The sequence below is a fragment of the Phodopus roborovskii genome, unplaced genomic scaffold (genome assembly GCF_943737965.1).
Source record: "Phodopus roborovskii unplaced genomic scaffold, PHOROB, whole genome shotgun sequence".
Lineage (NCBI taxonomy): Eukaryota > Metazoa > Chordata > Mammalia > Rodentia > Cricetidae > Phodopus > Phodopus roborovskii.
Window position 1 is genome coordinate 16,939,436 of NW_026126480.1, and position 17,448 is coordinate 16,956,883.

A 17,448-nucleotide genomic window follows, 5' to 3' on the forward strand; every position below is an offset into this window, starting at 1 on the left:
ACCTATTTTTTTTTATTTTTATTTTTTGAATACTGAAAAATGGATAGAAGGATTTGGGTTTTATGGAGGGGAGATAGTGAGCAGAATAAATCATAGACATGTATGAAATTGCTGAAAGGACAAAATTGACTAAGAAAACTGTTATTGAATACTACAAAATTGAAAGAATCAATTGGGATTACTAAAAATTCTGTGTTATAATTTAGACCTGGGATTCCTGACCTTAAATAATGATGAAAACCCTCAGAAAACCCCTTGAACCAAAGAGATATTTGTTTATGGTTTTCAGACCATTAAACTGTTAAGGTACTAATGGCCACAGCAAAGCCAATGAAAACTAATGATATCATGATATAATATATATATATATATATATATATATATATATGTGTGTGTGTGTGTGTGTGTGTGTGTGTGTGTGTGTGTGTGTTCATGTTATAAATGGTTTCTACAAACCTAGCTTTAAACAGCTGAACCATATCTGCATCCACATACACATAATCAGAAAAATAAATCTTAAAAAATGAAATGTTAAAAAAAACAATAGCAGTACTTCATTAAAATGAGTTTAGAGTTTCGTATCTAAAATATTTGTATTCAGGAAATTTACTGAAATATTGGATGTGATTTGTTAAACTTTATACTACAATACCACATGTTAGGATATTTCTTTGTTCATAAAACAGACATCAATTTTTCTATAAAGATGTTCCAGGTTTAGTTTTCTACATATTACTTTGTGATGTGACTTTCTAATGATTATGCTACCTATTCTACACATTGATGGATATTTCTAGTCATTCTGAGTAGTTCAAGGGGATATTGGTGTGACAACTGACAATTTGAGTTAATATTAGCAAAACCCCACTGAACAATATGTTTCCTAAGCAGCTACAGAGATCACACAGAATGGAGGTCTGCAACTCCACTTTGGAAAGTGGCTTCATCTTGGTGGGGATTCTGGATGACAGTGGATTTCCTGAACTGCTCTGTGCCACTATCACAGCCCTGTACTTTCTAGCCCTGACCAGCAATGGACTGCTACTTCTGGTCATCACCATGGATGCCCGACTCCATGTTCCCATGTATCTTCTGCTCTGGCAGCTGTCTCTCATGGATCTACTCCTCACATCAGTTATCACTCCTAAGGCTGTAATAGATTTTCTCATCAAAGACAACACCATCTCTTTTGGGGGCTGTGCCCTTCAGATGTTCCTGGAACTGACACTGGGTAGTGCAGAGGACCTCCTTTTGGCATTTATGGCATATGACAGGTATGTGGCCATTTGTCATCCTCTGAACTATACAATCTTAATGAGTCACAAAGTCTGCTGGCTCATGGTAGCCACATCATGGAGCCTGGCATCCCTTAGTGCTCTAGGATATAGCATCTACACCATGCAATATCCTTTCTGTAAATCCAGGCAGATCAGACACCTGTTCTGTGAGATCCCTCCCTTGCTGAAGCTGGCCTGTGCAGACACCTCTATATATGAGCTCATGGTTTATGTGATGGGTGTGACATTGCTCATTCCCCCTCTTGCTGCCATCCTGGCTTCCTACTCACTAATCCTGTTCACTGTACTCCACATGCCCTCAAATGAGGGCAGAAAGAAAGCTCTTGTCACTTGCTCATCCCATCTGACTGTGGTTGGAATGTGGTATGGGGGTGCCATAGTCATGTATGTACTACCCAGTTCCTTCCACAGCCCCAAACAAGACAATATTAGTTCAGTTTTCTATACAATTTTCACTCCGGCTCTGAATCCCCTCATCTACAGTCTGAGGAATAAGGAGGTCACCGGGGCTTTGAAGAGAGTCCTGGGGAAAAGGTTGTTGTCAGTACAGTCTACATTCTAAGTAGTTCAAATAGCTGCCTTATAAACTTTATCCCCCCCCAAAAAAAAATTAAAAGACTTCTGCTATGAATGAAATGCTACTGGTAAAATCAAGAAAATAAAAGTGTTTTTTTTTATAGATAGATAAGTTTAGGATCCAAAAACTTTCAAAACTTCTCTTTGAATATTATGCAGTATTTTATAGAATGAAGTTAATTTACACAGTTTAAAGTTATTATCTATGTCTTTAAAAGTTAGACAACATATTCCAATATAACTGCTTAGTTTAGAGGTTCAAATTGGCCTTACCATCTGGACATAACCCTGGAAATTAAATTGAAGTCATTGTTGGACCAAGAACTTTGAAAATTAGTTTCAAGTAATTAGGTCACTTACTCATTGGAGAAAATTCCCAAAACTTCCATAAATGTTCAACCACCTAATCTTTACCACAAAAAAATACAATATTGACAATAACTATTTTGTTTAAGAGTTGGTGGGAGTTATATTTTGTACATTCTTTCTTTTTTCCCAATCATTAGCATTTATGGATGTTCTGATATGTATCACAATTCAGACTCTCTGTCTCTGTATTTCTCTCTCTCTAGGTGTGTGTATGAGTGAGTGTGTTGTTCTCTGTGTTGTTCTCTTTTCCTTTTTCTTTCTCTTTCTTTTAGTGATGGGAATTGAAATAAACACCACTCTAGCCTGTAAATAATAAAATCAAAGAGCAGAATGATGATGGGAGATGTCATTCTGTATATGTTTCTCATACTGGTTAATGAATAAAGCACTGTTGGCCAATAGGAAAGAAAGATAGGAGGGACTAGGAGACAAGGAGGAAAGAGGAAGTGGTAAGGAGGGGTCAAGATGGAGAGTCTGGAGAAGGCAGAACCACCAGCCACCTCTAGCTGGTAAGACCACGTGGAAATACATAGAAATGGGTTAATAATTAAGACAGAGCTAGCCGATAAGAAACTAGTACCTGGCTAACAGCATCATATCAAATACAGAGTCTCAGAGTGTTAATTGGGGCTGGAGCAGTGGAGGGATAAGACCAGCAGCGAGAGGAAAAACCTTACTCCTTACAGAATGAGACAGTACTTTCCCATTTTTCCTAACATGTATTAACATGTCTCAACAATGACAAAGAAAATATGTGTTTACTATTACTCTAAACATAAATATTTCACAATCTGTACATGTGTCAAAATATCTTATGGTAACCTGTGTGCATTCATACGTTTTATAATTTTTATGTTGAGATAAAACAGAAGACAGGACCGTTATCGCCAAGAGTGCAATTAACAACCAATGCTTCCATAGACACTGAAAAAGGGACATCTTGACATGCTATTGGTAGAAACAGATAAATGAAGAATTTGAAGGAAAAAATAAGTTAAAATTTGAAAATTAAGGGAAAGGGACAATGTGATTTTCTTTTTTTTGCTAACTTAAATATGCAGTACTGTGGGGTTGGTATTACTGCTTATTGTGTTTTAACAAGAACAAAATATCATTGTAACTCCTTCATTTATAACACTTAAAAGGTTCTTAATAAGTGGAGCTCATAGAAGCTAGATAATAAATAGAAGTTACCATATTGGAAATAAATATTGTATGTGAAATATAAATATATATGCAGAATATATGAATAAAGTCTAACATATATCTGTTATAAGAAAATTATAATAGTGTATGATAGCACATGGTTGTTCTGTAATGTAACTAGCTATTTAATCACTGTCATACAAATGCTGTATAATGCATGTGTTTATAAGTGTTTATAGTAATTAGCAATGATAATGTCTCATGTATATGACTAATCTTTTACTTTAGGAAAAGTCTTATGAAGATTATATATATATACATATATATATAAGCAATTTGAATAATTTATATTTTTCTTATTAATATTTTTTACAATCCAAGATTGAGGACATAGATACTATGGTTATTATAATATTGGTTATAATTTCTATTCTAGTGTATCACTTGATATTAAAATATATGATGGAAGTATTTGTATTTTTTTCTTTTCAGTATAAGGTAGCTGTTTATTTTATTTTTTGTTGTTTTGTACATAATAAGAAGTGAAAGCAATATAAATAATTAAATATAAATTCTATCCTAGAGCTGTCTTTACAATGCTGTATTCTTTTTTGTTTTTTATATTTTTATTTAAATTAAACATCTTATTTTGCATACGAATCCTATTCCCCTCTTCCTCCCATCCTCCCATTCCCCTCACCAACCTTCTATTCCCCTCCCATCCACTCCTCAGAGAGGGTGAGGCCTCCCATGGGGCCTGTCACATCATTTGGGGCAGGACATGGGCCCTCTCCTGTGTATACAGTCTGAGAGAGTATCCCTCCCAAAGTCCATTCATTCACTAGCGATAAATACTGGTTCCACTGCCAGACTGCCCAGATCCCCCAGGAAATGCAAACATGTACAGACACTTTGGAAATCAGTATGGCAGCTCCTCAGGAAAATGGGAACCAGTCTACTTCAAGATCCAGGCATATACCCAAAGGATGCACATTCATACCACAATGACATCTATTCAACTATGTTCATAGAAGCATTATTTGTAATAGTCAGAACCTAGAAGCAACCTAGATGCCCCTTAATCAAAGAATGAGTAAAGAAAATAAGATACATTTACACAGTGAAGTACTAATCAGAGGGGAAAAATGGAATCTTGAAATTCACAGGTAAATGGATAGAACTAGAAGAAACCATCATGAGGGAAGTAACCCAGACACAGAAAGAAAATAAAAACATGGTAATGGTATGTATGCACTCATAACTGGATATTATTCATATAGAAAAGGATAACCAGCCTACAATCCTCAACCCCAAAGAAGCTAGGAAAGGAAACAAGGAAGCCCCTAAGAGAGACATACATGGACCCCCCGAGAAGGGGAAAGGGACAAGATTTCCTGAGTACATTTGGAGCAAGGAGGGAGGGAGGAAGGAAAGGAGAGAGGGAGGAAAGGAGGAAGGGAGGGAGAAAGGGAGGGAGGATAAAAAGGATGGGAGAAGGAAAGGGGGAAGACATAGAGATCAGGAAGACTGAGTTGGGGCAAGAACAGAGGAGAGAAAGGAAAGGGATACCTAATAGTGGGAGCCCTTATGGTCTTAACAGGAAAACTGGCACTAGGAAAATCTCCAGAAATCCACAAGGATGATCCCAACTAACAATCTAAGCAATAGTGGAGAGGATACTTGAAATGCCCTTCCCCTATAATGAGTTTGATGACTATCTAAATGCCATCCTAGAACCTTCACCCAGTAGCTGATGGAAGCGGAAGCAGAGATTCACAGCTAAGCACTGAGCCAAAGTCCTGGAATCCAGTTGTAGAAAGGAAGGAATGATGAGCAAAGGATTCAAGACCATGCTGGGAAAACCCACAGAAACAGCTGACCTGAACAAGTGGGAGCTCACAGACCTCAGTCTGTCAGCTGGAGAACCAGAATAAGACCAAACCAAGCCCCATGATGGGAGTTTTTAAAAAGTAATTTTTTTCAGCAATGCAGCCTTGCAAGGCTATCTATACATTGTAGATTGTTCTACACCCATGCACACTCAGGAAATAAAAAATGGACTCAGAAGATTCAAAGAGAGTGGATGAAATGTGAGGGGAAAGCATTGCAGTGGGTATGGGATGATTGGAGGGAAGATAAAAAGAGATGGATTTTATAAAAATGCTTCCTATGAATACATGAAAAAAATTTTAAAACTATTTTTTAATTTAAAAAATAGTAAAAACTGAAAGCTAGGAAAATCTATATATTGTAAGATAGTCATGTTTTCTTCCAGTTGTATTTACTATTGTTACTAAATAACTTACTATGATAACTTTGAAAAAAACAATTATTTTTACAAATATTATTTACTTTAATGAAGCTGATTCTGATGATGTCCCTTGAAAACCCATGTGCCAAGCCAAAAAGTAAACAGATTGAAAGGGCGCAGTATCTGTTGCATACACTTTTATATTAGTAACTTTTTGTGTATGTTTGATTTTATAATTGTATATTTTTAATTTATTCTTCTCTCAAACATTATACTGTGATCATGGCATCCCCTCCCTCCACTCCTCTCAGTTTCCCTACTTCCCATTTCCCTCAGATCCATTGTTCCTCCATTTCCCTTCAGAAAAGAGCAGATCTCAAAGAGCTATGAACTGAACATGACATAACAAGATTAAATAAAACTAGGCACATATCCTCATATCAAGATTGTGTGAAGAATCCCCAGAGAGATCTGGAGGCAGAACAAAGCATCCAGCATAGGCCGCCATTCTTGTCTTGCCCCTCCACCCTCTGGTAAAGAGAAAAGGAGAGACCCCACCTGTACCCCCTGGAATAAGAGATGGGGAGGCAAAAGTATAAGAACACATGCAACAACAGAAAGACTTATTTGACACCACCAGAGTTGAGGGATTCTACATCAGCAAGACTTGAATATCCCAATATAGATGAAACAGAAGAGAATGGCCTTAAAAACAACTTCATGAAAATGATAGAGGCTCTCAAAGAGGATATGACAAATGGAAGAAATAACAAACTGAAAAATGCAAGAAATCAACATATCTCTTAAAGAAAGCAAGGAAACCCAAGGGAAAAAAACTAAAACAGATGAAGGAAACAATTCAAACAGTTTAAGACATGAAAAAGGAAATATGGACAATTAGAAAACACAAACTGAGGAATTGCTGGAAATAGAAAAGCTGGGTAAATGGACAGGAACTACAGATGCAAGCATAACCAAGATAATATAAGAGATAAAAGAATCTCAGATGCTAAAGATAAACTAGAGGAAATAGATTCATTGACCAAAGAAAATCTTAAATCAACAATTAAGTAACACAAAATGCCAAGAATTATGGAACACTGAGAAAAGACCAATAAGGCAATAAAGGGGCTGAAAAAGAAATCAGAGAATCATCACCCTTTACAATAGCCACAAACAACATAAAAACACTTCAGGTAACTCTGACCAAACAGGTGAAAGACCTATATGACAAGAATGTAGAGTCTTTAAAGAAATAAAGAAGATACCAAAATTGGAAAGATCTCCCACATTCTTGTATAGGTAGGATCAACATAGGAAAAATGGCAGTCTTGCCAAAAGCAATCTACAGATTCAATGCAATCCCCATCAAAATCTGGGCACAATTCTTCACAGACCTTGACATAACAATACTCAACTTTACATGGAAAAACAAAAAGCCCAGGATAGTCAAAACAACACTGTACAATACAGGAAATTCTGGAGGCATCACCATCCTCTACTTCATACTCTATTATAGGTCTAGAGTTCTGAAAACAACTTGGTATTGGCACAAAAATAGACAAGAAGACCAATGGAATCTAAATGAAAACCCTGATATTAACACACACACACCTGATTTTTGACAAAGAAGCTAAATCTATACAATGGAAAAAAGAAAGCATCTTCAACAAATTGTGCTGGCATAACTGGATTTGGGTATGTAGAAGATTGCAGATAGATAGATCCATATCTTTCGCCATGCACAAAACTAAAGTTCAAATGGATCAAAGACCTCAGCATAAATCCAGCCACACTGAACCTTTTAGAAGAGAAAGTTGGAGGTACCTTTGAACAAATTGGTACAGGAATCCACTTCTTGAACATAACACCAGTAGCACAGACACTGAGATCGACAATAAATGGGACCTCCTAAAACTGAGAAGCTTCTGTAAGGCAAAGGACACAATCAACAAGACAAAATGGCAGCCTACAAAATTGGAAAAGGTCTTCACCAACCCCACATTTGGCAGAGCGTTGATTTACAAAACATACAAAGAACTCAAGAATCTAGACACCAAAACATCAAATAATTCGATTAAAAGGAGGAGTACAGAACTTAATAGAGAATTTTCAATAGAGGAATCTAAAATGGCTCAAAGATACTTCAGAAAGTGTTCAACATCCTTAGCCATCAGGGAAATACAAATCAAAACAAGTCTTGAGATACCATGTTATACCCATCATAATAGCTATAATGAAGAACACCAATAAAAGAGGACGAAGGGGAACACTCCTCAATTGCTGGTGGGATGGAAAACTTGTACAGCTATTTTGGAAATCAGTATGGCAGTTTCTCTATAAAAAGGAACCAGTCCACCTCAAAATCCAGCAATTCTACTCTTAGGCATATACCCAAACGATGCACATTCATACAAGAAGGATATTTGTTCAACTATGTTCATGCAGCATTTTCTGTAATAGCCAGAACCTGGAAGCAACCTATATGCCCCTCAACCAAAGAATGGATACAGAAAATATGGTACATTTACACAGTGTAAGTTGTATAATTAGGTATGTTGTACATTCATTTTTATTGAATTCTAGGAAATCATTCATTTCTGTCTTTATTTCTTTCTTGTCCCAGGGGTGTTTCATTTGGACATTCAGTTTCCAGGAGTTTATAGGCTTTCTAGAATTTGTGTTGTTGTTCAATTCTAACTTTAAGCCATGGTGATCTGTTAAGATACAGGGATTATTCAAAAATTTTTTTATAACTCTTGAGATCTGTTTTGTGGTCAAATATATGGTCAGTTTTAGAGAAGGTTCCATAGGTTGCTAAGAAAAAGGTATATTCTTTTGTGTTTGAATGGAATGCTTATATATCTGTTAAACCCACTTGAATCATAATACCTGTTAGATCCTTTATTTCTCTGTTAATTTTCTGTCTGGCAGACAGAAGTCTCCCACTATTATTTTGTGTGGTATGATATTCAATTTAAGCTTTAGCAATGTCGTCTCTTTTCTTAATGTGTGTGCCCTTGTATTTGGGGCATATGTGTTCAGGATTGAGACTTCTTGATGGATTTTTCCTATGATGAATATGCAATATCCTTCATCATCATTTATTTAATTACCATTTGTTTGAAGTCTCTATAGTGGGATGCCATGGTCCGCCTTAATGCATTGAGAGATGGGCTTGGCCCTGCCCCAACCTGTTGTGTCAGACTTTGTTGACTTCTCATGAGAGCCCTTACCCATGAGGAGGAGTGGATTGGTGGTAGACTTGGGGAAAGGGATGGGAGGGAAGGACAGGTGGTGGAAGGGAAAACTGTGGTTGGAATGTAAAATGAAATTTAAGAAAATAAATAAATATTTAAAAAAAACAAATGTTTGAAGGTTAGATGTTTATAAATGGCTTGTCAATATTTCCTTTAGAACTCTATAGAAATCAAAAAAGTTGGGTATTCGTACACTGATAATCTCAGCAGTTTGGGGGTATGAGGAAGTAGATCCTACAATCACAAGAGAAAGTAACTTGGACCTGTGGAGTTCATTAACTGACAGAAAAGTCTTGGAAATTAAATCAGAAACTTACCCAAGAGGATTCATTAATTTATAATTCCCCATATCAACATTTCCAGGAGAGGCTATTTCAGCTGGGAATTAAGTCCCTCTGAAGCTATGCAGAGGCGAAAGAAAAAAGTAGGTCCTGTAATCTAAAGACAAAGCCCCTTGACAAAACCCTATCTTACTCTTGGCCCCAGGAGCATGGAGGTAATACATAACAAGACTCTTTGAAAATTTCTTCAAATGTCTATTTCCTTCAGTCACCATTGCTCTTAGACCCTAGCAGCAGGAATAAGGAAACCTTAATTACCAGATCCAATAATGTCTGAAACAACATGACATTAAACTGAAAGGACTGTCTCTATGCAATTTTTAAAATGGGAGCAATTTACACCAACTCTTATCAGGGAAGTCATCTTCCATATGATGCTACCCAAAGAATGTTGCTTGGCTCTCTTCACTGCCTTCTCCAGTTCACACCTGTAGATTACAGGTTACACTAGAACAGCCCTTTTACCTGACATGGATGGAGTGTTGACAAATTTTGCCAACTTAGCAGAGCTAATCAGTTAAGTGCTGCTGAATTTAAACCACATCTTCACTTTCTGTTTATGTTTGAATATCCTCAGTCTTCAAAGGAACCTACAGTTGGTCAAGTACCTAGGCTATTTACCACCAAAGGTAATGAATTTATCTATCTTTTAATTAAAATTACCATTCCAGATTCCCTAGTACTTTGGTTTCTGTTGTGCTTTAAATCTCCCTATTTTAGATTTTTTAAATGATAAGAAGGAATCAGTTATGAAGGATTAAAATCTATGTTAGAGTCTAGATCTGGTCACCTTCTTCTTAATAGTAATCTCAGTATCTATCTCCAGAGCCTGTAGATGCTATAGCTTTTGGTGATAAACACTAGAGAGCGGATGAATGCTCTAAAAGGACATGAACTGATACTCATTTTATATTCTCATACCATTTGTCTCTTAAGGTACTTATGTCATCTAGTGAAGCCAATGGAAACTAATGAGATACCAATATATATTTACACACACACACTCACACTCACACACACACACACCATGATTTATAGAGGGATGGTTTACTTTTACATATTTCACTCTACACTTGGAATTGCCTTCATCTTACCTGACATGATACACAGCAGTGGCACCTATCAATCTTAGACCCCTGCTCTTGTGAGCTTCCCCATAGATTTGAGAACCATGCACCCAACCATGGATAGGTTTTCTTCCCTAACTCTGTACCCCTTCTATCTATTGCATGTGCTTCATACTGAAGAAGGGAAAGTAAACATCAAGGACAAAGACAATATTGGTTTGGGATTATCTGGACTGATTACAACAAAGTCTATCTACTCTTCAGTTACTTTTCATCATTTCTCCAAAACAAGACAGACTCACTTTTCTGTGAAAGGATTCAAGTGTTGCAATTCTGTACCTTCCCATACATTTATTGAATAATAATCAAGCAAAACAAACAAATATGTTTGTATTAATAATAAAGGTTTAATTCTACAAGGAACATTTTCTCAGCACTATAACCTAATTTCTGATACTTAGTAGTCCTCACAAGACTCACAGAGAAGGTGGGGATGGGCAACAGAAATAATTAAGATAAATAAAATGCCTCCCTTTAATGGTATTTGCTACATACATATTGGCTTATGAGATGTAAAAAAAAGATAAAGTTTAATACATGCTTGAAATCCTAATACTCAGGAGATCCAGGCAAAAGCACCATCAAATGAGGTGAGTCTTGAACTCATAGAAATATCCCTTCTCAAAGCACATAAACAGAATGAAGAAATGTGGGGAAATTTATTGAAATCACATTTCTGAACCAGCTTGGAAATATTTAAATATATCTATGAAAAACTAATTAAAATAGTTAAGCCATTAACAAATGAAGTGCTAAGGAATATGTAGGTCAGAATATTTTTTAACCCTCACATGAAATATAATTTAGCTTTTCTAGGAAAGACATTTTTTCAAGTTTAATGTTCTGGTCAGTATTTTACAAAGGAATAACATTTATGTAGTCCTTCCTATGTACCTGTTGTATGCATAGACAAAACTTTTATCAAGATACAATAAGAAATGTAAATTTGGAAACCAAGAAGCACAGCTTGGTTTTTCCCATTTAGTAATTTAGTAATGGGAAATTTAGATCTTACAATAGATACACTGAACACCTTCAGAGGCCCATGACTTTACAAAACAAAGTCTAAAATAGCAAAACTAAACTGAGTTAACTATTTCTAGACAACTAAAGAGAACACACAGCATGGACCCCTGTAACTCCACCTTGGGAGGTGGCTTCGTCTTGGTGGGGATTCTGGATGGAAGTAGCTCTCCTGAACTTCTCTGTGCTACAATGGCTGCATTGTACATGTTGGCACTGATCAGCAATGGACTGCTGATCCTAATAATCACAATGGATGTGTACCTCCATGTCCCCATGTACCTCTTGCTTGGGCAGCTCTCTCTCATGGATCTTCTTCTTACATCAGTTATCAGTCCCAAGGCTGTCATGGATTTTCTGCTGAGAGACAACAGCATTACCTTTGGAGGTTGTGCCCTTCAGATGTTTCTGGAACTGGCACTGGGTAGTGCTGAAGACCTCCTTCTGGCCTTCATGGCCTATGACAGGTATGTGGCTATTTGTCATCCATTGAACTACATGATCTTCATGAGGCCAAGAATTTGCTGGCTTATGATAGCTATATCATGGATTCCAGCTTCCCTAAGTGCCCTAGGATATACCATCTACACTATGCAGTATCCCTTCTGCAAATCCCGTGAAATTAGACACCTGTTCTGTGAGATCCCCCCATTGTTGAAGTTGGCCTGTGCAGATACCTCCACGTATGAACTCTCGGTTTATTTGATGGGTGTGACCTTGCTAATTCCTCCTCTTGCTGCCATCCTGGCCTCCTACTCACTAATTCTGTTCACTGTGCTCAATATGCCCTCAAATGAGGGCAGGAAGAAAGCCCTTGTCACCTGCTCTTCCCATCTAACAGTGGTTGGCATGTACTATGGACCTCTCACAGTCATGTACATCCTACCTAGTTCCTACCATAGTTCCAAGCAAGAAAACATCCTCTCTTTTTTGTACACAATTGTCACCCCTGCTCTGAATCCTCTAATCTACAGCCTAAGGAATAAGGAGGTCAGTGGGGCTTTGAAGAGAGTCCTGGGAAAGCGGTTATTTCCAACACACCCTACCTTCTAGGTATCATTAATAGCTGTCCCTTATACTAAAATTCTCTCGAAGTCAGAAACTTCCTCTTTGAAATATTTCTCACAAAACCAGAAGAATAAATGTATGCATTTTGATGGAGAATTATAGAAGCAAAGCTACATTTGTAAATGCATTCGTGTTTTATCTTCATGATGTATTTCATAACATAATATTCACTAAGAACTAAGATCATTCTTCCTGTAAAAGTCATTTCTATTTTCCAATTAAATTATCTTTACAAGGAGCTAGGGCTAACAACCAGAGTAAATGGTTTCAAGTGGGAAGATTTTTGAGAAATGTACAATTGTTTATATTCTAAATATTTTGTTTTAATTAAATTATTTAAACTCAAATATAGCTTTAATGTTCACTATAGTGCTGAATGTGTTTAAGAAGCCAAAACTTGCTGAAATGTTGTATCTACAGTGACAGCATTATCCATATTTTAGATGCTGTATATTTGCATCATGTTTGCCCTTCTCTCTTTCCAAGTATCAACCTTTCTAGGTGGCCTGATGCATGCTAGTTCCTTAGATAATGTGTGTTTATATGTTTCCTTATTAATAATACCTTCAGTTAGGTATTACTAATACCTAACTGAAGCATAGTATGGTATTTATATGTGTCAAAACATCTATGGTACTCCATGTTTATGCATATTTTTATGTTTTTTGTATCAATTCAAAATAAAGTTTTCAAAGTAGGAGAAACGACAATATATCAGTTGTCTTGCTAATTTTAAGTTGTACTAAAAAGCTGGGTAGTGTTGTTTGTAGAAATTAACTAATTCTTTCCTGAAAGTTTTTACACCCAAATAAAATATCATTTTAACTGCCTTATTTATAACACTAAAGCATGCTATTTTTTAAACTTATTTCATAGAATCTGGCAATATAGTAATTGTAACTGTATTATTAAGGGGGTGGCAGTAACAAGAGGATTAAGAAACTATGGATCAATAATAAATGGAGACCATCAAGAGGATCTGCAGTTCCAATTCACAACAGGGTTACTATCAAAAACTACAATGTTTAGTGAATTGTAAAAGCAAGAAGAAAGAATTTTGAAGGTGTGTTACCAGAAATGATAAATATATGAGAGTAAAACACACTAACATTATTTAAATATTATACAACAGATACATTTTTGAAAACATAATATGGCAATCATTAACATATGTAGCTTTCATGCTTTGAAAATATTAAATATGTTTGAACTTTGTTTTCTATCTAAATGAAAACCATGCTGCCAGCCATTCTTTGCTAGATTTAAATCTTGTCTCACTTTGATGATTCCTGACCTTTACTTTTAGAAGAACTCCCATTCCTTAAATATGTAATCTGTATTTAAGAACACCATTTTGCACTGAGCCGAACTAGAATCCAGTTGCATAGAAGGAGGAGTGATAAGCAAAGGGGTAAAGACAAGGCTACAGAGACAGGTGACCTGAACAAGGAGGAGCTCATGGATGCCAAGACTGATAGCTGGGAAACCAGCATTATACCGACTCAGACCCCCTGAACATGGGTCTCAGAAGGCCTGGGCAGTCTATGTATCCCTGGTGCAACAAATGACTTTGGGAGCACATTCTCCATGGAGGGATACTCCCTAAACCTAGAGACAGGAGGGAAGGCCTAGACCCTACTCCAAATGACTTGACAGATTTTGATGATCCCTCCCTGTGGAGTGGGTGGGGAGTGTGGGATGGGGGGGGATGGTTCAAGGGCATGAAAGGATGGGAAGGAGAGGGAACTGGGATCAATGTGTAAAATAAGAGAAAATAATAATAAATTATAAAAAAGAAAATATTTTATACATTTTTTGAGAATTTTATATATTTTGATCCTATTTACCCTCTTCCCTAACTCATCCGAGATTTATCCCATAACTTTACCTATACAAAATTGTGTCCTATTTAAAAAATTCTATGGTGTCCAATAAGTGCTGCACATATACTTTTGTGTTTGTGGTCAAACACTGGAGTGTGGTCAACTTACTAGGGGCCACTTACTTAAAGAAACATGATTCTTCATTTCTCTAAAGCTGAAAATTGCCAGTAACTTCTCCTCTAGGGGTAGAAATTCATGCCTTCTTGCCTCCCCCATGCTAGTATTTTGTCTGGCTTGAGCTTGTTCAGGCTTGTGCATATTGTCACAACTGCTGTGAGTTCATATTGTGTCTAGAAAACATTATTTCCTTGTAGTCATTTACCACCTCTGGCTCTTACAATCCTCCCCACCTTTTCTGATGATCCCTGAGTATTGGCAAGAAAGGGTATAATCCAGATGTTCCATTTAGAGATGGGCACTCTGCAGTCTCTTATTCTCTGTGCTATGGCTAGTTTATGTGTCTCTGTGTTAATTGCCAACTAACTGCAAGGTTTTTGACAAGGGCTAAAGGATGTAATAATCTACAGGTACAGCGATAAGTCACTAGAAGTCAGTTTAATACCATGTCCCTGTGTCCTTTCAGCATATGAATAGCAGTGCCATGGACTAAATCTAACAAAGGACATGAAAACCTTACACAATGAAAAATTTAAAACACTTGCAAAGGAAATTAAAGAAGATTCCAGAAGATGAAACAGCCACCTATGCTAATGGATTGGTAGCATTAATATTGTGAAAACAGCCATCCAAACAAATGTAATCTACAGATTCAACAGAATTCCTCCATTAAAATTTCAATGCAATTCTTAACAGATATCTAAAACAATTGTGACTGGAAGTAACAAATAAAATATCCATAAGTAGCCATCCTTTCCTCGTAGATTTCAAGTGATACTGCAGAGTTACAGTAATAAAAACAACATTGTACTTACAGAAAACATACACACTGATCCATGCAATAGAATTAAGAACCCACATATAAAGTTAAACTCTCCCAGAGTCACTTATTTTTGGACAATGCTGCCAGCAATACATATTGGAGAAAAGACAATTTTCATCAAATGGTGTTGATCAAACTAGATACTTACATATAAAAGAATGAAACCCATCCTCATCTTTCACCCTGCCTAAAACTCAACTCTAAATTGACCTAGGGGATAGTCGGGCATATACTTGAACATATAGGCACAGAAATTTTTATTTTTTTTTCAATTTAATAGTTAACACAAGTAAAAATAAATTATTTTGAATATTAATAAAAGTCCCTGTACTAGAAGTAAACAAAGTTCTTATAAAATATTACATTAGTATAAGCTCTCATTTAGATGAATTTTCTAATGGACACTTGTCCTGAGTTGATTTGTTCACATAGAGGTTTTTTTGCCCCATTGCTGACAGTGATTATTTCCTCCATTGCATATGGTGATAATACAGAGAAATGGTGAAGACTTTGAGTTAGTTGTCTGAAATTCAACACAGCTTCCATTTTTGTGTAACTTTGAATATCATATGTAGGCTTTTGAAAAAATAATATTAGCTATTCATTATAGTAAGCTAAGCTACATTCCCAATAATAAAATACTTATTTTCTAGAACTGTTATACTGATTAAGAAATCAAACATAAATATGAGATAATGAGTCACCTGAAATAAATGATTGTTTCATAAATCTTAACTGCTATATTATTAAATTGTCCAGAAAGTTGTATTTGGTAGTAAATTATACCATATGAACATTTTGTTGTATAACTCTTATATCACTATTAAATATTTAATGGCTTATGTGTGTGTCTGTGTATATGACAATTAGTGAAGTTTAAATCTCTTGGATAGTTGACTGATCATTCCCTTAGGTGAATTCTTATAAGGCTAATATCAACTAAATGCTCTTTTAAATTTTTATTTAATTATTTTTTTACATCCTGACCACAGTTTCCACTCCCTCCTCTTATCTCATTCCTTCCACTTCACTTAGCCCTCTCAATCTACTTCTCTGTTTGTGCTCGGAAAGCAACAGGCCTCCCATGTGTATCAACAAAGTGTGCTATATCAAGTTCCAGTAAGATTAAGCACCTTGCCTTGTATTTAGTCTTGGCAAGGCAATCCAATATGAGGAATGGGTTTCCATTAGCCAGCCAAAGCTTTAAGGATACCCCCTGCTCCCATCGTTAGGAGTCCCACAAATAGATCAAACTACATAACTATCTTTTACACGTAGAGGTCTTAGGTCAGTCCCATGCAGGTCCCCTAGTTGTTTGTTCCAACTCTGTGAGTTACTTTGAGCACAGGTTAGTTGTTTCTGTGGCTTTCCTTGTAATGTCCTTGACTTTTCAGGCTCCTACAATCCTTCCTGCCTCTAATGACAATTGGAGTATTCACCAGTCTGATCACAGAAGATGGCTAGTTCAGACTACCTAATCATTATTACTAGGATTCTTTTCTGGAAGTCATCCATGTAGATTAATGGGAGTTTCCCTTGCATCAGGTACTTACCTGACCCCCAAAAGCCAACCCACTTTCCAGCCATCTCTTTCAGTACTCTCCCCTTCAACCCACACCCCAACTTGTTCCCTAAAGTTTCCATTCCCACCTATCCCCAATTCACCCAGGGAGATCTCTTCCACTTTCCCCTCCCAGAAAGATCTATGAATTTCCCTTGGGTCCTTCTTGTTACCTAGCCTCTCTGGGTCTGTAGATTTTAGCATGATTATTCTTTACTGTGGTGATATATTGTTTATAATTTAATAAAGCCACTGGAGGTAAAAATGCAAAGCTAGCACAGCCATAGAGACAGGCAGTGTTGAGTCCTTTAATGTCAGGACTCAGGAGACAGGCAGATGGTTCTCTGTGAGTTCAAAGCCACCCAGGTCTACACAAGAGTGAATCAGTCTAAAAGATTAACAGATCTCGTGCCTTTAATGCCAGTACTAAGGAGGCATATAGGGAAGAAGCAAAGGGTCTCATGTGTGAATTAGTCTCCAGCACATTGATAAGAGCATTCCAGCGTAGGATTCTGAAGCCTAGTGGAAAGAGTGGTGTAGTCTGGAATGTTAATCTGAGGTATAGTGGATTTCCCCTTTGGTCTGAACATTGGTAGAAATGAGTT

The 17,448-nt window shown here is 36.6% G+C and overlaps 2 protein-coding genes across 2 annotated transcripts; both read left to right on the forward strand.

The window, feature by feature from the left end:
* The first annotated feature begins 909 nt into the window (after window positions 1-909).
* On the forward strand, window positions 910-1,860 carry LOC127228137 (olfactory receptor 2AG1). The gene has a single exon (XM_051192611.1). The coding sequence runs from the start codon at window positions 910-912 to the stop codon at window positions 1,858-1,860; it is 951 nt and encodes a 316-aa protein (XP_051048568.1).
* A 9,633-nt stretch (window positions 1,861-11,493) lies between these two features.
* LOC127228136 (olfactory receptor 2AG1) lies at window positions 11,494-12,444 on the forward strand. The gene has a single exon (XM_051192610.1). It carries the CDS (start codon window positions 11,494-11,496, stop codon window positions 12,442-12,444), a length of 951 nt encoding a protein of 316 aa, XP_051048567.1.
* The last annotated feature ends 5,004 nt before the right edge of the window (window positions 12,445-17,448 follow it).

Bases quoted from the DNA above. Each gene is read 5' to 3' on its own strand.
- LOC127228136 (XM_051192610.1), top strand. From the start codon at position 11,494: ATGGACCCCTGTAACTCCACCTTGGGAGGTGGCTTCGTCTTGGTGGGG.
- LOC127228137 (XM_051192611.1), top strand. From the start codon at position 910: ATGGAGGTCTGCAACTCCACTTTGGAAAGTGGCTTCATCTTGGTGGGG.